This window comes from Callospermophilus lateralis, chromosome 10 (genome assembly GCF_048772815.1).
Source record: "Callospermophilus lateralis isolate mCalLat2 chromosome 10, mCalLat2.hap1, whole genome shotgun sequence".
Classification (NCBI taxonomy): domain Eukaryota; kingdom Metazoa; phylum Chordata; class Mammalia; order Rodentia; family Sciuridae; genus Callospermophilus; species Callospermophilus lateralis.
Genome location: NC_135314.1, coordinates 82,780,019 through 82,801,561, shown reverse-complemented (window position 1 = coordinate 82,801,561; position 21,543 = coordinate 82,780,019). Strand labels below are relative to the sequence as shown.

The window sequence follows — 21,543 nt, the reverse complement described above, 5'->3', positions numbered from 1 at the left end:
CCTGATCTCCTTGCAGCTACATGTGGCCACATGACCAGGTTCTAGTCTCATAGTTCCCAAACTGTGTGGCAGGTTCCTCGGAAACCATAATGAACTCACAGGAACACCATGACTACAGAAGAGGGAAAGTCAGAGAAGCAGAGACCATGTACTGCCAATACAATTCTAAGGAGAGCAGGGTGGAGACCCCACCATGAGGATCCAAGCCACATGGCCAACCTCATTGATGACACCCAGGTACTATCATCCAGCTCACTCTCCTGCAGTCTCTCTCACCTGCTCAGCACCTTCTACTTATAATCTGACTTCTCAGGTAAATGTGTGTGAAGAGGAGTGTGCTGCCTGGCAAAGCAGAAGTCAGCAGTGTGATTTTTCTCCCTGAGTCTCTTGTAGATGTTATGGATGTGGCTCTCAGAAACCAGTCACTAGGGATGGAGGTCACTTTGACATCCTTGTCATCCAAGGAAAGCACCTTGACATCGTGTGAGATTTGTCTGGCATCCTTTTCCAGGAGGTACCTCTTCATTATTCCCATATGTTTATTTAAACCTCCCAAAGCAAAGCCTGGGATTACATGTTTGTAGAGGCTTCACAAAGACACTGAACTACCTCACTACACTGACAGAATAGGATGTCATCAGCTTTTACTTAACTATTCTTCCTATTGGCAGTTTCACAACTAAGGAAGTTTCAAAGGCATAAGAGTTTAAGAGCATTTGTATCTCTACTATGGCTAAACGTAGATGCACTTTAATACTGCACTAAACCAAACAAACTAAAATATTCATTAGGATATGATTCAATTGTGCTATTTAATTTTTCTTTCTTTCTTTTTTTTTTTTTTTTTTTTTTTTTAGGTGCTGGGGTAGAACCCAGGGCCTCACAAATACCAGGCAAGTCTACAGAGCTGCATTCCTAGCTCTTTCATAGTTTCTAAATCTTTTATAGTTGGCTGAAATAAAGCTTTTTCCACCTAAATAGTGAAAGGTAGGTGGAGTTTTCTTCTTCTGAACACCAGAGAAGCCCCTGATTAATTGTGAACACTACTTGCTATTGAACACTCATTTGAAGAGGCTCCAGCACTCAGGAAACAAAATCGAGCCTACACAGAAGCCCTGACCACCAAACAAGGCATTTAGTGCCACCTTGCGAGAAAACCTGGTAATGCAAGGGGAGAAAAAGACTTCAGCACATGCCTGGGGATGGATGGCATTAGGGTACCACTGGAAAAGAAGATCTCTAAAGGAAAGAATTTTATGGATAAAAAAAAAAAAAATGTGGCACATATACACGATGGAATTTTACTCAGCAATAAAAGAGAATAAAATCATGGCATTTGCAGATAAATGGATGGTACTGGAGAAGATAATGCTAAGTGAAGTTAGCCAATCCCCAAAAAACAAATGCTGAATGTTTTCTCTGATATAAGGAGGCTGATTCATAGTGGGGTATGGAGGGGGAGCATGGGAGGAATAGATGAAGTCTAGATAGGGCAGAGGGGTGGGAGGGAAAGGGATAGAACAGGGGATTAGAAAAGATGGTGGAATGTGATAGACATTATTACCCAAAATACACGTATGAAGACACAAATTGGTGTCAACATACTTTATATACAACCAGAGATAAGAAAAATTGTGCTGTATAAGTGAAATAAAAATTGTAATGCATTCCGCTGTAATTTATTTTTAAAAAACAATAAAAAAGAGAAAAAACAAAAAATAAAATTAAAAAAGGAAGGAATTTTATGGGCAATTTTGGAGCATGTTTTTTGTTTATTAAGATGAAAAAAAGTCAGGATTTCAGGCTAATAATGAGCAAGAAATTTCCCTTCATCTTGGAAGTTTACTATAAATCCATTGGACAGTCTGGAATATATGGAGCAAGATCAAAGAAATGGTTGGACAGCAAAAAAATAAGACCAGTCATCGTGTTCAGCCTTCCATAAGCCTTTTGAGACCTTTGAGAGGAGAAGAAAGATGAATATATCACACCATAGACTCTGAACTACCACAGAACATCCTATCCAATGACAGGAACTTCAGATCTGGTTGCAGATCAGAATTCACCCTTAAGAGAAATACCATAGGATCAGACGAGATTAAAATTCCAGAATTGATGTGGATGGGCTTTGGAATATTTAAATAATAATATTTAAAACATAAATTTTAATTTAGAGTTCTGATTTTTTAGACTATGAAAATGTTGACGGAGGGATGTTCATTTTAATTTTTGGGTATACTGCTGAATAAAGAGATTCCCATTAAAAGCTTACATATTTTTTAAAAGCCTACAATTTTAAATCTATTTTGAAAATAGCTAAAATATCAAAAGACTTATTTTTAATTAATTTATAAGTTAATGCTTATTTTATTAATTTAAATGTATCCAATACTAATTAAAATGCATATTAACTAGAATGTTGTTTTTATTCATTCTCATCTTTCCTAAAATAATGTTTTTCAAACTCTGTGCATCTTTGACATCAATGTCTCTAGCATTACTAGAGGCCATTTCTTTTTTAAATGACTTACTTTATAAAATTCAGATGCTTTAAGTACATTAACTCAATGTGTTTTAATAAATTTACAGAGTTGTTCGACCATGACCATAATCCAATTTAGAACATTTCCATCTTACTCTAAAAGATCCTCGGTGACTATTTGCAGTCATGCTACCCCAATTCCCCTGAATTTAACATTGTTTCGGATTCACCATTGCTGGCTATTTCATTCAAATGGAGTCATGATACTTGGCTTCCTATAATCTGGCTTTTGTGACATTTTTGAGACTCATTTGGGTTGTAGGATATATCAATACTTCATTCCCCTGTCTGGATAATATCCTGCTTAAGGACATAGCATACTCTCTAGCCATTCATCAGTCTGTGGACATTTGGGCTGCGTTCACTTTGGGGCATTAATGAATAATACTGTTTGGGGCTGGGGTTGTAACTCAGTGGTAAAGCACTTGCCTAGCACATGTGAGATGCTGGGTTCCATCATCAGCTCCTCATAAAAATGAATAAAAATAAAATGTCCATAAAAAAATAATAATAATGTTCATTTACAACTAATTTTTTTAAATAATGCTGTTTTGAACAATCCTGTACCAGTCTTTGTGTAAATGTATCAGGGTTACTTTTTGATAAAATTTCTAAAGCATTTCTTCTTAATTTTTATTAAGGTGAAATGTATATTATGTAAGAACTGAGTAAATACTACACAGTCCTAGGAAGGACTTCTTATTTCTCACTTGTACACACATATCTGGGATCTCTATGTGTAACTACATCAATACTATCTTCTTAAAGTTTTCTTAGGGTTGTTTTGTCTTATTTTTGAAGTGCTGAGGATTGAACCCGGCCTTGTGCATCCTAGGCAAGTGCTCTACCACTGTGCTATGTCCCCAGTCCAAGATTAATTTATCCTTAATGATATCTAACACCTGCATTTGTATGATAATACCCCAGGATCGATTACTGAATCCATTTAGAAGAAGAGGAGGAGAGGGAGGAGAGGAGTGAAAGGGGTAGGAAGAGGAGGAGAAAAAAAGGAAGGAAGGAAGGGAAGGAGGGAGGAAGGAAAGAAGAAAGGAAGAAAGGAGAAAATGATTATTCCAAAGTTCCATTCAAGGAAGGCAATGAACCCCAAATTCTTTGGTAAAAATGGTAACCTAAATAAAGTAAATGTCATGCTTTCTAGTATGATTTTTAACTGTTCATTAAATGAAATAAAACTAGCTTGACTGCAGCAAACACTTGTAAGTGCTAGGGGCACTAGTGGTTCCTGAGAGGGCCTGAGTGGAGAGTCAGGAATGCTGGGACATTCTATAGGAGGGTGGTGAAGACCAAATACCAGGACAGAGTTTGGCAGCTACTGTTATTGGCCTCCCCAGTACTTATTTTCCCTTTCTCTTCCCCCAAGGAACAGGTTTCAGCTGGGAAAAATGACAGAACCATTCCCAGGGAGGTAGTTTGTTTCATTTACTTATTTATTTATTTAGCAGTACTGGGGATTGAACCCAGGGCCTGGAATGTGCTAGGGAAGAGCTCTACCACCAAGCTACATCTCCAACTCTTTTTATTGTTGTTGTTCTTGTTTAATTTTTTATGAGACAGGGTCTTGCTAAGTTCCCCAGGCTGGCCTTGAGCTTGTGATCCTCCTGATTCAGCCTCCTGAGTCACTGGGATTACTGGAGTGTCCATACCTGGCTTCTTGGGGTGGGTGCACTTTGGAAATCCCAGAGCCTGGGATACTAAATGGCCCATTAAAAAACAAAGAACTGAGCCTGGCACAGTGGCTCATGCCTGTAATCCCAGTGGCTCTGGAGGCTGAGACAGGAAAATCTTGAGTTCAAGGCCAGCCTCAGCAATGGCAAAGTGCTAAGCAACTCAGTGAGTAACTCCTGTCTCTAAATAAAATACAAAATAGGGCTAGGGATGTGGCTCAGTGGTTGAGTACCCCTGAGTTCAATCCCTGGTACCCAAAAGAAAACCCAAAGAATTGTCCACATACTTTTTGATTCCTAAATGTCTTACTAGATAGAGACTTAATGGAAGTGAAGACTCCACTTATAATGCTCTGAATATAGACTCTGTTTTACATATAATCATAAAGAATTCTAAAATGGTTTTAATACTGACTTTTCCAGGGATGCAATTACCCTATAAATTAAAGGAAGATAGCATTTGTTCAGAATTTAAATTTGACATATGTTTATCTTTCAGAAAACTGCTAGAGTCACACCACTCTGCATGTCTACATGGTCTGATCACCCACTCTACAACCAGAATTTGTAGCAGTCACATCTTTTTGGTTACCCAAGTACAGGAGTACTATTTCCTCATTACTTCTTTTGAAATACATATTGTTGAAATACATGCTAATTTGCTATAATTACTTTCCTTTATTTCCTCTTTACATGGCAGTGGGGATTCCACAAGCCTAAGAATGCTTTATGCTTTGATTATTCATTATTTTCAAAGAATTAAAGCTACTATAAAGCCAGGTACACCTGTAATGCCAGCAACATGGAAGTCTGAAGCAGGAGGTTCACAATTCAAGGTCAGCCTCAGCAACTTGGTGAGGCCCTCAGCAACTTAGCAAGATACTGCCTCAAAATTAAAAAAAAAAAAATAAAAAGGGCTGATGTGGGAGCTGCCTATCCATGAGCTTAACATCCCCTCTCAGCCTTGAGTAAGGGGGTGTTGGTCTGGCATCACACACCATGTGCTGTGCCAAGCAAGTGGCCTTCACCTGCTTCACTTTGCTCAGTAAAGAAGTTTGCTTCAACTCTGGACTTGAGCATTACCCAATGGGATTGGGCAACCCCCTTGAAACCTTATCCCTGCCTTATTTGATGTAGAATATTCTATAGAAAATCCTTTGTTGTCTTTTCCCTATAAATAAAGGGACTCTGGGTGCACCCACTCTCTTGCCTTCCAGCATGGAAGAGGACTCTTGAGGTCACAGAGCAGTCCCACCCTCTATCTGTAAAACTTATTTCTCTGTGTTGTATGATTTCTTGGCCGTTTTCTTAGTTTAATGTTGCAGCTAGCTCTTTTAAACCCAGTTCATCTCGTCAGTGCTGGTCGCTGGTAAGGGGCTGAGGATATGGCTCAGCGGTAAAGCATAGCTAGATTTAGTCCCCAGTACCCCCCGCCCCCACAAAAAAAAACAAAAACAGAAACAACTATGAAGGAAGGGTTCAGGTACAATGATTCTAAGGGAGAAATAGCCATTAAAAGAAATATTAAAGAATAATTCCTCATAATTAAAAGAAAGGCATTATGGCAGACACTGATAAATGGCTAATTTTTCACAGCCCCCCTTTCCCAAGCCATTATGGCAATTAGAAGACCAAGTTTTTGCCTTCTCAGATTCACTTGCAGCTAGGAATGGCTATATAACATAAAGTTAGTCAAAAGCTTCTGGAAGAGTTCCTACTATCTTGACAAAAGGAACAAAGAAAGCAAACATTGTTCCTTTTCATTCTTCCTCTTTTGGACACAGCATTGATGTCTGAAGCAGCAACAGCCATTTGTGATTAAAATTTAACAAACAAGGAAACATTAAGAGAATTACAAAGATAATGGCCTTAATATCATTAAACCATGATCCAACACCAGGAATTTGTACCTTCAGATATCATATTATGCAGTTTAAAGTCCTGTGGGCTAAGGTCTTTCATAGCCAGATATCATGCTGGGCACTCTCCTTTAATATAACCCATTTTACAAATGATAACCTACTAGTTGAATGTGAATCCAGAACAGTCTCAATCCAAAGTCTAGAATGTTTGTCCTATACTAACCTGCTTATGTTTCCTAGTAAAGCCCCAAATTTAGATATATCCCAAGTTCCCTGTGAACAGGAAGGGTGTCTGCCATGCATGAACTGGATGGTGCCCGGGGGGCTGGGGTCCCTGGTGGTTCTGACCTTAGAAGAAACCATGGTGAAAGAAAGGAAGGAGCCTCTGGATGGTGAAACCATCTGGCCACAAGTCTGGCCACAAGTCAGGCTTCTGGCAGTGAGTCTCTGCTCCCCTACCAGCCAAAACAAGAGCTGACTGGAGTCTCATGGAGAAAAAGGCTACATCCTCACTCCACAGCCTTCCTGGTTGATGGGACCTCTGGCTCTTTCCAGAGCTCCGTGAAACCTGGAAAATTCTGCAGCTGGAAAATATTCACTCTGCTTACCTGAACCAGGAAAAGGAAACTTCTGTGCCTGAGCAGAGGCTGCAGCCTTAGGGCTGCCACAGCCATGGAAAAGACCTAATCACAGAGATCTCTGCTTCCTGCCCACAGCGTCCTCCTTACTGACATTTGCTGTCGATGCCAGAGCGAGAGGGATGGGTAGACTGAAGAGGTGGCCTCTGATTCTGAAGAGCTAACTCAGGGCTGGTAGTCTGAGGATCTGCCATCTTGCAAGTGCTTTCACAACAAATCCACGCTTCTCTCTCACCAGAGGGGCAAACTTGATGGACAAAAGAGACTCAGAAATGAAGGGTTATCTTTGCCATGGTCAAGTGCCTTTCCTAAAGGAAAAGTGGCTCTTGGTCCAGTGTGTTTTCATAGTTCTGTTTCCACATTCAGGAGTGACAATTATCTTTATTCCTGACTTAACAGTGGCATTCTACACATATTCACTGTGACCATGATTTTGATTCCTTGTAAAAACTCTATCACACTGAAAACTAGCTTTGGTAACACAACCTGGTGGTTCTGACCTTAGAAGAAACCATGGTGAAGGAAAGGAAGGAGCCTCTGGATGGTGAAACCATCTGGCCACAATAAATATTTTATGGGAATTTAAATATTATATGGGAATTTAAAACGTGTCTAGATGCAGCCACAGCAATGTTTATAACAGCTCAATTCATAATAGCTAAGTCATGGAACCAACTTAGGTGCCCTTCAACAGATGAATGGATAAAGAAAATGTGACATATATCACCATGGAATATTACTCAGCTATAAAGAAAAATGAAATTATGGCACTTGCTGGTAAACAGATGGAACTGGAGACTATCGTGCAAAGTGTAATAAGCCAAAGAACCACAGGCCAAATATTCTCTCTGATATGTGGATGCTAACACACAACAAGGGACAGGGGAGAAGAGAAGTTCATTGGATTAGACAAAGGGGAATGAAGGGAAGCGGGGGAAGGAATAGCAAAGATAGTAGCATGAATCGGACATAACTTTCCTATGTTCATATATGAATACATGACCTATGTAACTCCACATCATGTACAACCACAAGAACGGGACTTTATACTCCATATATAAATGATATGTCAAAATACATTTCATTGTCATGTATAACTAAAAAGAACAAATAAAATAAGTGGAGAAAAAGATGAACATTTATCTGGCAGTTACAGCACTATGTATTTGTCATGCATTGTGTCATTTAATCTTAAAATTTATGATGACCCCACTGTATAAATGAGGAACTGAAACTTTAAAAAGTAAAGTGACACTGATAGTTAGCAGTAGAATCCAAATCCTTATATAGAGCTATATGGTGTCTGTTTTTCTCACACTGCCTCTAAGAAATAAGAATGAAGGCCTGGGGCTGTAGCTCAGAGGGAGAGCACTTGCTTCTCATGTGTGAGGCACTGGGTTTGATCCTCAGCAACACATAAAAATAAATGATTAAAATAAAGGTTACTGTGTCTCTCTACAACTAAAAGAAAATAAAAACAAAAAAGAAGAATTTTTAAAAATGCTTCAATAATATTCAAAAGGGATAAAAATGAACCATTAAATTATAAATTGATGGGGCTGGGGATGTGGCTCAAGCAGTAACATGCTTACCTGGCATGCGTGGGGCGCTGGGTTAGATCCTCATGCACCACATAAAAATAAAATAAAGATGTTGTGTCCACCAAAAACTGAAAAATAAATATTAAAAAAATTCTCTCTCTCTCTCTAAAAAAAAATTATAAATTAACCAGTCACTGGACTCCTGTCTGCGATGAGCCATGGTGTAATGATAAATGTTAGAATCATATATTGTGCCAACAGAGTTTCGTTCCAAGGCTATAGGAATCCACCCCAGCTGCTCCCCACCATCCCTGCAGACCCTGATGCAGGTGGGCCCTGGGGCCTTCTATGTTGCAGGGTCACAGCTCCAGTTTCTAGGAACCCAGAAGACAGTCTCCATCTTGCCTTTTGTCTTGCACAGCCTGGACTTGCCACAGGAAGCTGAGAGATAGCACCTCCAGGGGGCTGGTTAGGTGCTTCCCAGGGCCATTGCTAGGTCCTAAGCAGGCATTGATGAGCAGTGAGTCCACTGACTTCCCAGGGTAAACCAGAGGACTTAGATAATTTTGTACTGAGCACCTTTTATGTTTCATTCTCTGTTCTAAAGTCTGGCAATACAGAAACAAGAAAAATGAAGACCCTGCATTAATGAATTTTTCACTTGAGGAAAGATCAGGAAATGTTTGGGATTGTATAAAATGTTCCCACCCAGGATGTAATGCTGGAATGGGAAGAAGTATCCCAATAAGTGAAATTACATTTCCTTCATATCAGTGAGCTGAGGACTTTGAAGCAGATTAAATATGATTTGAGAAAGGGAAAATAATGTGACTTCCTCATATTCCCAGTCATAGAGTAAGATTGATACCGACTGCACATTCTCTCCATGATGTAACTAAAATGGTTTTAGGTTTATTTTTTGTTTTTTCCAGAACAGGTGTAAAAGCTCAAGAGTGACTGGCCACCCTATTCCCCTGTGTGTGAGTCAAGGGCCTCATCTCACTATTGTAGGCTTTCGAGTTTGGTTTTACTATAATTTTATTTATAATAATTTGGTGTTACCCCTAGTTTCAGGAATTGAAGTGATGTCAACCTCAGCTAAATGAATGGAAAAGAATGTTCTCAAGTGATAACAACTTTCCTAGGGTTGTGGATGAGCTCAGGAAATTTCTAGTCTCTTACTAGTACCATATCCTCTTTAATCCCAATCTAACGCTGGATGGAAATCTCCTTAGAAGAGCTGAGAATAAAAGACAAATGTCTCAGAGAACAAATAACCTCAACAGTGCTCATGAGTCCTTTCAGCAAGACTCTCCAGGTTGACTCCTGGGAAAACATCAATAGGACAATGGGAGAATTCATCCTGGTAGCTGATTCCAGCAGTTATTTCTTTGTTCTTCTTCAAGATCTTTCCAACTCTGTTCTTTACAACCTCAAGGCATAAACTCCCTTGGGAAAGATCAAGATTGTCCCCAACAGTAAAGGCAACCACCTCCACGAGCTCCTGGCTATGGCCAGCAGGATATCCTCACTCCATTCCAGTCCTGGCTGAGGATTTAAGGGTGAGTGAGACACGAGCCTAACATTCACCAAGGTTCCAGAGACTGGGCTCTTCCCATAGGAATCCCAACAAAACGTGCAAACGAATTTGCCCCTTACCTGAAAGAATGGCAAATTGCCGGTGAAGCTGTTCTATTATGTCCACTGCCACCAAAGGCCTGACTTCCTGCTGCATAATTTCATCTGTACAAATGAAACACAAATCAGGTTAAACCCTTGCATATTACAAAGAGGAATTAAAACACACACACACACACACACACACACACAGGAAGGTTTCATGACTGGGGAAACCTGAGACTTATCAAGATATGGCTATGGGCACATTATTCTCTTGATCTGCAGGAGAACAGGGCTGTATCCGGGTTTTGTGTGGTGGGAAGCTTATACACACAGGCATGGGACACATGCCTGGAGCTCCTCCCAAGGAGAGGGAAGTGTAGGAAAGGGCCCTGAAATTAAGGCTCCCACAACATCACAGTAACCCTGCTGGATGGACTCATTACCCAGGCAGCCAATTGCCTATTCCTTTGGGTTCATGGAAGGACATTTTAAAACCAAAATCAATTACCAGAGCTCCTCTCAAGATGGGTCATGAAATCAATCTGGAATTCATTGATTTTTATTTCCCTCCCTTTTTCTCTTTCTCTTTGCCTCCATTTCTTTTTCCCCCTTCCCAGAGTAAGGAGCCTCTTCCCACTGCCAAACAGGGCAAAGGAGGCACTCTTCAAGTTGCTATTTAAATACTCTCCTTACTAAATAAAAGTATACAGGTTTCCATTGCAAAAATTCAAAGTTCAAGAATACACCTATCCTCTAACCCGAACAAGTGACTTTTAAGTCTATAATTGGCATGTACAGAGGCTCCCAGACCTACTGCGGAGAGTCAGCCAAAATAGCCTAAATAAAAAATATGGTAAATGATACCTGCCTCTCATATCATCTTAGCACTGAATCCTATGGAGTATGGCTTGTTCACTTTCCTCATGTGGCCGACTGGGGAGCTGCAGGTAGCTGCCCCTGCCCAGCATCATAAGAGATTGTTACAACCCAATATCATTAGCTTAGCAAAAAATGGACATTCAAAATACTGTGGGGCATCGCATAGAGTTAGGCCACTTGGCTGGGCCTCTGAGTTGCACAGCCATGACCAGTCAGTCACAGAGGATCCAGCAAAAAGTAGGCTGCAGAGAAGATGTCGAAAGCCCACAAGTGAAAGATCCAGAAGCTGAAGCAGGCCAAAGCAGCCTCTCAGGCTGAAATTGAACAGTATCACCTGCAGAGGAAGAAAGAGTTCAATGCCAAGTTCTCAGTTCTAGCACTGAGATCTGGTGGCAGCTCTGAAGTGAGAATGACACCCAGGAAAAAATGACTACCCCACAGACCTGCTTCCAGAAGAACAGGGGAATTCAGTCTTGAATAATCTCTTGGTCTTGTCTGCAACATGCGACCGAAATCCATGAAAACTACCATTTAAATGGATAGGAGGGGAAAAAAGCCCGTTTCCTAGATTGGCACTTCAGAACATGAAGTGCCTTGCAGAATATGAAGCTTCAGCAGAACTTGAGTTCTATTCTTACAAAAGGCATGAAATTATTTCTCTGTGAGATAAAAGGTCCCTTTTGGAGAATAGCAAATCTAGCTTCTTTGTATAGCCTTAGTCCTTATCCAAAGGTGTTATCTTTTTACTTCATCCTTCTTAGAAATATTAATAAGTATGTGTTGTCTGTTTTCCTATGCCTTCAGCTCAAGCAACGGATGTATCGATGTTGAGCTTTTCTTTCTTAGATTTAGTAGGGAAAAAAACAATTCTTTACAGAAAGAAAAGGATTAAATATTTTCCACTTATACCTTCTTGAAGGTCAGGGGCTTTATCTATGAACAAGCAGTAAATAGTTATTTGTAATTTATCTGAAGCATCAGCAGCCTTAAATTCATCCATTCTGACTAAGGATTTGAACAACAAATACTAACATACTTGTTAGGGCTACTGTTAGTTTATTTTAATCAAAATTACTAGATAAGAGGATTCAAGGACTTGTTACATGTTATCATTTGGAGTACTGATAATCATTTAAAAGTAAAGACTTTGCCATACAAAAAAAATTTCAAAATACTGAATGAGTATCATTTTACCATCATTGTAAAGTTGAAAAATACTAAACCAAACTATTCTAAGTCAGGAACAATCTGTATATCCTTTTGGGAAAAGGGAATTAGGGAGAAGGAGAAGAAGTAAGCTGAATCCCTTAGCCTGGGCTGGGGAGAGGAAGGCATTTTCATGTTCTCTAGAAAGAGAACTCTATTATCCTGAGTTACATATTTTCCAGGGACTCTGGCTTTATTTATTTATTTATCTATTTATTTATTTACTGTACTGGGAATTGAACCCAGTGGCACTTAACCACTGAGCCACATCCCCAGCCCTTTTTATTTATTTTTAAATTTTGAGACAGGGTCTCCCTAAGTTGCTTAGGGCCTCTGTAAGTTGCTGGGGCTGGCCTCCAACTTGCAGTCCTCCTGCCTCAGCCTCCTGAGCCACTGGGATTATAGGCACATATATACCACCACATCTGGCTTTCCATGGACTCCTGAAGAATGAACTAGTTAATGTTTCTGTAGCAGTTAAACATCTGGGTAGATTAAGGTACAAACCACACAGCCTTGTGTGCTGATTCTATTTGGAAAGATTTCCTACTGATCCAGGAGGGAGTTTTGGAAGCATTATGATATTAACCAATCAGAAGGTGATATTTGAGAAGCTCCTTCTGGTATCTTGGTTCCTATTCTCAGCTTTGGTGTGAAGGTTAAAAGAGTTGATTTTTGAGGAGATGTACACAGTAGGTACTCAGTAATTGCTAATTACATCTGTTACTCTGAACAGACAGGTCTTTCCCACATTTCTTTCAGAATTGTGTAGGGGTAGGCCCACTACTAGCTAAAACCCCAGGATCCTCCTCAATGAGTGAATTCCTTTTTTTTTTTTTTTTGGAAGAAAGGAGTAAATCCAAACCAGAGCTCCTTCATCCCAATCCCCATTCCTTCCTCAATATGCCAAAATTCAAAGAACTTCTGCATCATTATTAATTTGGGTGGGTGTAGTAACAATGATATCACTGTTAATTTGGGTAGATCTAGCTATTATAGCTACATTTTACAAAAAGGGGGACTTCCTCTGTTAGAAACACAAATGAAATGATGTCTGAGATTTGCTTTAAATACTCCAGTATTCCCCTCTGCCAAAAGTGTTCCTGGGGTGGGGGAAGGCAAAAAAAAAAAAAAAACAAGATTGACAAAGATTACATATTTATTGAGGCTGGTTGAGTCCATGGGGGCTCGTTATACAATTCTTTTGCATATGTTTCAAATTTTCCATCATAAAATGTAAAATACTAATGGACAGTATCATAATTTCAGCAGAAACAGAAGTTATATGACTGAAGAGTTGCTTCAAATGTAATTTTCCAGGGTCCTAGGAAAGTGATGTACTCAAAAATAGAGCTTGGTTGTCATTTTTTTCATACCTGAAGGAGCATATTTAAGAGATGATAAACCCAGAGGAAAGCAAAAAAATCATAAAGTGCAACTTATTATTCTTATACCTCTTATTTGAGATTTCTATTAAATTAAGCATCTTAAAGATATAAAATCTGAAAAGATCACAGAAATGAGGGAAACAAATCATGCCCTTGCCCCATTTCATTTTCTAAATGAAGAAGTGGAGACCTAAAGAGATTCTCAACTTGCCTGTGGTAACACAGCAAATGAAGCATAGAGCCTGGGTCAGTCATGGGTGACCCAAATTGACCATATATAATGAAGTGCCTTGACCCTTGGCCTTCAGGTGCAGAGGCCCCTCTCCTCCCCACCCCTGAGAGGCTGACTAGTAGCCCTTAGCCTGGGAATCTGAGGTTTGCACAGATCTTCTCAACAGCCTCATGTGGCTATCTAATTTACAAGATTAAAAATTATGATTTCTCTTTCTAAGAATAGAAATGAGCTGGTGCTTCTCTGGCCCAGATTTTGCTGATCATGCCTGGCCCCCAGTCTGACAGTGATGTTATTTACTCTTGAAGTCTTCCTAATACAGAAGCCATGTGACCCAAGTTGGCCACCTGCAATAGATCAGGAGCTTTCTTAGACTTGGCATCTGACTCAGAGGTGAGGACTGCCAATACACTCGAATTTAGTGATGCCTGAGATTTGTGGGCCTGCTGGAATAGAAGCATGCTCAGTACTGGCCTTTTAAGCAAGGCCTGTTGATGCTCTGTACCAACAGACACAAGGCCAGCCCTGCTGTTGGCAGGACTTACCCTCCCATATAGGTGGAGTCAGGAGAAGTACCCAAGTTCCTTGGTCCTAAAAGAACTCCTCCAGCTGCAGTGGAAAAGTCCTGGCTTCAGATACAGACAGCCCCGAATACAAAGACCCTCTCTGTCACCTTCTAGCAGGGCAACCAAGCCAAGAACGCTCTGAGTCTCGTTGTCCTCTCCTGGGAATGAATTTCCTTCTCTCAGGAAGAGCTGAACATAATGAAAGATTATCCTCCAGGGTTGGGTACCTGCTTCACATCTACCCTGGCCTTCTGTCCAGCATGCAGGCTTCTTGCTTGTTTTTTGATACTTTTGATGGACATGGATTAGGGGAGAAACCTGTCTCTTTATAAGCCACAGGAGACAAAAGGGAAGCATTAACTCAGATTCAACCCAATTTCTATCCTGGGCAAAGTTACAAATATACTAGAAAAAAAAATGCCTTTTTCTATCTCCAGTAAGTGTATAGAAGCATGACTGTCTTTTACCCTACCTAAGATTTGAGAAGTACAGAAAGTGTGAAAGGCCCTGCACAGCCTCTGGCCTCCTAGATGACAATAAGAGTCCAGCATGTTCCATGGGAATCCAGATGTAGGCAGCGAGTAGCAGCCCTGGGTCACTCACTTCTCCATCTGAGATGGAAATATGAATTCTGAGCAGGACCTTTATTTACTAATGACGAAGCCACACTGCTCACAGCAGAGGGCAAGAAACTGGGCTGAGACTATCTAGGTGCTGAGTGCTGTGACTGGTAAGGAACAAAGGACAGTGAGACCCTGAGCCTCCCACTCTTCATGTTCTCAAATTCTTGTCTCATTGTGTTCTAAAAGACACAAGTATGGTGGTGGTGGTGTGTGTTGGGGATTAACTTTTTTTAACTTAAAAAAAGAACAATCTGGACCAGAGAAGAAAAGTAGCCCCAGATGTGGCAGATCCAGTGACATCCAGTGCTTTGCCCAGAGAATCAGATGGACAGACGCAACAGAAGGGTCTGTCACTTAGGCCTCAACACCTGCATCTGTAGCAACTGCTAATCAACGGTGGACCAGGATCTCCATTTCTAGGTATTGTGTCACTCACAGTCCTCTGTTTGTAACACCAATACAGCACCAGCTGTGAGCCAGGCACTAACAACACACTTTACAGATTAATTGGTTTACTTACTTAAATAATGGCAGAAAGGGGATAAACCTAGCACTCAAGTGAGCCTCTCCCACCAGCCCTGCCCTCCCACGCCCACTACATCACACCTGACTGCCCAGGAAACATCTGGGGACAAGAGGCTAAGAGAAACCAGCTGTTGGGCTGGTGCAAAGCCACTTGAGGGCACACTGCCTCTCACTTTTCCATCTTACTGATGGAGAAATACATTCCCTTTCCGGACTTTGTCCTGTGCTACAGTGATGCTAAACCTGACCCAGACCAACAACTTCAGTGTCACAGTCTTGTCCACTAATTAAGAATGAATAAAAGACATTTGAAAAGTAGACAGAAGAATTTTTGGAGGAACTTTAAAGTTTTTAAGAATCAAGAACACTAAAACAATATCCAACTCCCTAGCAGTCGATTAATGGAATTTTAAAAAGCAATTGAATACAGGTTGAACATCCCTAATCTGAAAATACAAAATCCAAAACATTTTAAGCACTGACATGACACCACAAGTGAAAAGACCCACACCATGAAACTTTGTTTCATGTCTTGTGCATGAAATTTTTAAAAATTGTATGAAATTAACTTCAGGCTACATGTATAAGGTGTATATGAAAATAAATAAATTTCATGTTTCAACTTGGGTCCCATCCCTAAGACATCTCATTATGTGTATGCAAATCTTCTAAAATATAAAATCTGATTTACTTTCTAGTTCTAAGAATTTTAGATAAGGGATACTCAACCTTCATCTCATTTCTTTGTTTCCTTTTTCTTTTTCTATTTTTAGTACTGGGAGATTGAACCCAAAGCCTTACACATACCAGGCAAGCACTCTACCATTGAGCTACAATCCCAGCCCCTTTGTATCTTATTTCATCCATAAAATAGTTGAGATTCTAACATATATTGCTGGATTTATGTTGGAAAACTAGTACTTCTGTATAACTCAAAAAATGAGGCCGATAGTGTCCTTTCAGAAAATAGTTTTATAATATTTTACCCTGTGATTATTGAACACTTATATGGTAGATTCCATATAAAACACTTCATATATATTTCTCCCTTCACCCTCAGAACATCTCTAAGGGTGATAATGAACTAGTTCTGAAGGGGTTTGTCCAAAGGCAAGCAGAGCCCAAACTTGAACACAGCTTGTTTTGAACACCAAAGCCCAACATTTTAACCACTGCATACACCTCTTCAGTATATAGTCATTTAAACCTTCGTCATCTTTTATCCATTCATTCTGTATCTTAAAAATGTATTATAAGAACATAATAAAATAAAAACATTCTATGTAACAATGTAGACTTGTAATATTATTTTTAATAGTGAAAAATGAAAGCAATTGTTTATACAGTTATGAAGTCCACATCTACAGAAAATTATTTAAGATACAATGCCAAGAACACTAAAATCATTGAAGCCAAGTTGAAGAAAAAAAGTATGTGTTATGTTTGTACACGTGTGCCCAGGTATATGACACAGTGTGTCCAAGTGTTGGAACCACATGTGGTTACTCCTCTTTAGTTTACAAGCAGAAAAAAATGTGCTCTGATAACCTATATTTTTTGCACTAGTATATTTATTGAAGAATAATCTACATGCAGTAAAATGCACAAATCTTAGGTATACAGCTTGATGAATTTTGACAAATATATACACTGATGTAACCTTATTGCAAATCATGATACAGAAAATTTTCATCCTCCCACAAAGTTTCCTCATGTTCCCTGCCCCAGGCCCTGCCCTATGGAGGGCTCCACACAGCACAATCTCCCTCCGTAAACATTTGTATGGAAGACCACACAGGTGCTTCTGTCATGATCCAGAGCTCAGTGCTGGCAGGGGACACAGTAGTCCTGCATATCCACCCTCTTATACCGCTCAGGCCCAAGGAGGAACTCCACATCTCTTGGTCTATCTCCTCAAAAGAAAAGATGACTGCATCCAAATGCTATGAAGGTCTGTGGGCTGTGCCACCGCTGACATCATGGACACACACTGCTTCAGAGGACAGGGAGGATCTGAGCACCGGAAGTGCTTAGGTAAGAGAAAAGACAAAGTAATCAACTTGTGAAACACTTCCTCTCATGTGACATGAATGCTGTAGATTCTTGTACAATAAAGTATCATGTCCAGTATTACCAAGCATCAACTTTCTCACTTTTCTTTTTCTTCTAATTCATGATGCAAATAAACACAAATTTTGAACTCATCAAATACAATTGTCTTTTACTTAGATTACAGCTATTTTAGATCACTGTTCTCAACAGAGTTTAAATCATGTGAAAATCTCAAATTATAACAGCATAGCAATTTTGCTGACATGAAAGCAAGAGACAATATATTTTAGGGAGTAACTGCTAACCTTATGGGTAAATATACATTATTTATTCAAGGACCACTGATCCATCAACAACACTCACAGGCAATAATTCAGTTCAGTCATCTTTGATATTTTCTGATTTTCAGTCATATAAATATATACACACACACACACACACACACACACACACACACATGTACATTGTATCGCTCTGGTAGTATTTTTGTCAAGAGAGGAAAATAAAGTATATTAAGCTATATAAATAAGATATATAGCTATATGAAATAAAAAAAATACTAAAAATATATTCCATTTAACAGTGAGAGTGGTATGTGGCTTTTCATTTGTACTCTTGCCCCAGGGTTTCCAAATCTTGGCAAGGAGTCTATTTAAAATAGTGCTTTCAGAATGGGTACATTATTAGGCATATGCAGGTCTGGTTTTTAAATATGTATCCACATCTCTTTTCTCCTTTTTGCTCACTAAAGTCAAATTTGGTATTTTTTTTAGAGCTTCTTAGTTTCTGCTGGTATTTTACATTGTAACCTTATATGAGACCTGAGGTAATATTTCCCTGAGGCTGAGGCTGAGGCTGGAGTTTCCATGTGCTACAGTGTCTATACCCTCCAGTGGTCTGTGTGCTACAAGCTAAGTTCCCAGCTTGGCGCTATAGGGAGATGTGGGAACTTTCAGAGGTGGGGCCTAGTAGAAGGCCTTATAGCCACTAGGGGTTTACACTCAAAGGGAATAGTGGTACCTCAAGTCCCAGTGCCAAACAGTGTCAAACAGAGGAGAACTCTGTTTCCACATTTTTGTGTGCTACCACATGCTCCCCTCCAAAGCAGGCCCAAAGCAGCAAGGCTAATCAATCACAGACTGAAACCTCTTAAACTGTTAGGGTAAATAAACCTTTCCTACTTATAAGCTGATTATCGGGTATTTTCTTATGGTAACGTAAAGCTGACTAACACCCTATGCAAAGAGGCCCTTTAGCAGCAATAACTGGAAGTAGCATTCTGGCCACTTTGATAGCAACCCTATAATTCCAGAATTGGCAAACAAGTCCCACTGTCTAGGTAATAAGAAGCAATCAAGGCCCTGGAAGAGATTGTCAAAATGCCTAGTTCCTTCAGAAAGATTTTCTGTTTTATCACTAGATTTCCAAGTGCTCCATCTGTATTTTATACTCCCCCAAAGCAAGAGCTTCAGAAATCATTCTGATCTTTAAAATGCAGATTGCTTCAGTGGACCTTAAGGGGGGCCAGAGATTCTGCATTTGTTATAAGCTCTCCTAATGCTGCTGTGAGAACCTGGAAGCAAATATCCACTGGATACCAACTCCCTAGACTATTTTTTAAAAATTTATGTTCAATTAGTTTGTAAGTTTAACAAGTCATGAATAATCAGCATTATCTGCCAAAGCCATTAATTTACAAATTTCATTTACTTGAATCTTTCAAACATTGTTTGTATCTAACAAAGAAAAGTTAAAACCTAAGTAATATCTTTCTCAACACTTCAACTGTTTTAAATCCAATCCAGCATCCTTGCAGGATTGGCTCCAAGACCCCCACAGATACCAACATCTGCAGATGCTCAAGGGTCTCATGTAAAATGGTGTGATGCCAAGCCTGTTCTTTTTGATCCTTACTTATTGCTTATGAAAATGGAGCTCACAGGGAAAACTGTTGTTGGGTTGTCCACTAGTCTGCTTCTCTTACTGCCCAAACAAAATAATCCTTTGTTCTTGAAACAAAGGACTACAAGTTGTGAACTTTTGGCTTAACATTTTCTTCTCTGCTGATTGAAGGCAATAAGGCAACCCTGGATTGAGACTCTGCTTACCTCTCCTTCCAGAACACCTCAAGCCCTTTCCACTGCTTATCATGGGCCCCCTTACAGTCTATGCCCTCCATCCTCCGCCCACGTCCAGCCCTGTATTCCATCAAGTCCCTTGTCTGGAAACAGTGCCAAGGGCCAAGTAACAAAATGGTGAGAAGAGTAGGGAGACTGAACCAAGAAACAGGGGAACAGAAATATAGAGGCAACCAGGTAAAGACGGAGATACTGCAATGGTGCACCTAGAGCCACCAGAGATGAGAAACTGAATCTACCCTGGAGCCTCTAGGAAGCAGACTGGCCAATAGTCTGATTTTAGACTTCTGACCTCTGGGATTCTGAGAAAATAAACCATCAAGTTGGTGGTCATTTGTTACAACAGTCATTAATACAATAACAACAAATTCAAAACAATTCACAGAAGAAACACAACCAATGAATATATATCTAAAGCACGTTTAGCTTCATGTCTCCATCATTTCTGCTGCTAAACAAAATACGTTAGATTGGGTAATTTATAATGAATAGAGCCAAACACTGTGGTACATCCCAGGAGCTTAGGAGGCTGAGGCAGGAGGATCACAAGTTCAAAGCCAGCCTTAGCAATGGTGAGGTGCTAAGCAACTCAGTGAGACCCTGTCTCTAAATGAAATACAAAATAGGGCTGAGGATGTGGCTCAGTGGTTGGGTGCCTCTGAATTCAATTCCCAGTACCCCAAAATATAAATAAATAAATAATAGAAATTTCCTCACGGTTCTAAAGGCTGAGAAGTTCACAATGAAAGCACCAGCATATTTGATGTCTGGTAAGAACTTGGTCTCTGATTCCATGATGGTACCTTCTTGCCTCATGTGATGGAAGAGCAAAGGGATAAACCCTATATCCTTATGTGGCAGCAGGGACAGAAAGATGAGGCTTCTTTTAGATGGGCAGTAATCCTACCTCACAAGGGTGGAGCCTTCAAATGATTAACACCTCCTAGAGGCTCCGCCTGCTGGGGCTTAGATTTTGACTTATGAAATTTGAACATATGTTCAAACCAAAGGATCAAAACAAAATGAGACATTTCACTTTTTGAAATTTAATAAAATGAGACATTTCTGCCTAATGGATTTGTTATTATTTTAAAGATTAATAACATATAGGGTTGGCAAGAGGGTGGGCAGGTTCTCTATGGGTAAAAGCAAAATTGGTAAAAATCTGTTGATTCTTTTGGGGATAATATTAAATATGCAGTCTTCTACCTAGGAAATTCCATGTTCATGAATTTAATCCAAGATAATATCAACAACAGAGCAAAAATTAGTATGTACTAAGATATTTACTAATTTGTTTTTCTGTAACAAATGTCCATTAATAGGTGATGGTTAAATATATAATGATACAGCCATAAAATAGAACATTGTGGAGACATTAAATGAAATCAGACCTACCTGAATGCACTAAAGAAAGGAAGTTCAAACTACATTAATTTTTTTTCAATTTTAGATACAAAATAGAACATTATCGTTTGTGTTAATTCATATGTTTATATGAAATAACTTCTTAGTTGAATAGTTTTACATTGAGTAATTGAAGCAGAGATAGCTAGCTGCCCACCAGAAGGTCTTAGCTCCTCTTCCACACAGTAGCATTATCACTGTAGGTGTCTGCCCAGTCAAGGACTCAATCTCCCACCCATTGCCAGTCATGGTCATGTGGCCAGTGAATGCCAATAGGTTGAGCATTGCTCCTGAGTCAGAGTGTTAAAGAAATAGGTGTGTCTTCGCTTTCTTTTCCCTCTTCTAAGCTACAAGGTATCAACTCTGAGGTGAGATGGCAGACCACAATATAGTATTTATATTATATAATTTACACCTATACGAATACAGTATGAGCAGCCAGGGTCTCTCATAGTAGAAGTAGCCAGGATCTCCAAAACAATCTGAGGGAAAACAGTCTTCTGACCAAGAACAGTGTATGAGTATATACTAATCCACTGAAATCCAGGTCTTTATCCCTACTATAGGTATGCATTCATTTTATGTTTTACAAACATTTTTTTTTCCTCTAAAAAGAGAATAGTTAATGGAAAAGCA

The 21,543-nt window shown here is 39.6% G+C and overlaps 1 protein-coding gene across 1 annotated transcript in view; it reads right to left on the bottom strand.

Annotated features, from left to right (window-relative positions):
• Positions 1–21,543, bottom strand: part of Mcf2l2 (MCF.2 cell line derived transforming sequence-like 2) — a 243,675-nt gene that overhangs the window by 203,210 nt on the left and 18,922 nt on the right. The window contains exon 2 of the mRNA XM_076867044.2: positions 9,928–10,011. Within this exon, the coding sequence (XP_076723159.2) occupies positions 9,928–10,011 (84 nt within the window). The remainder of the gene's footprint in view (positions 1–9,927; positions 10,012–21,543) is intronic.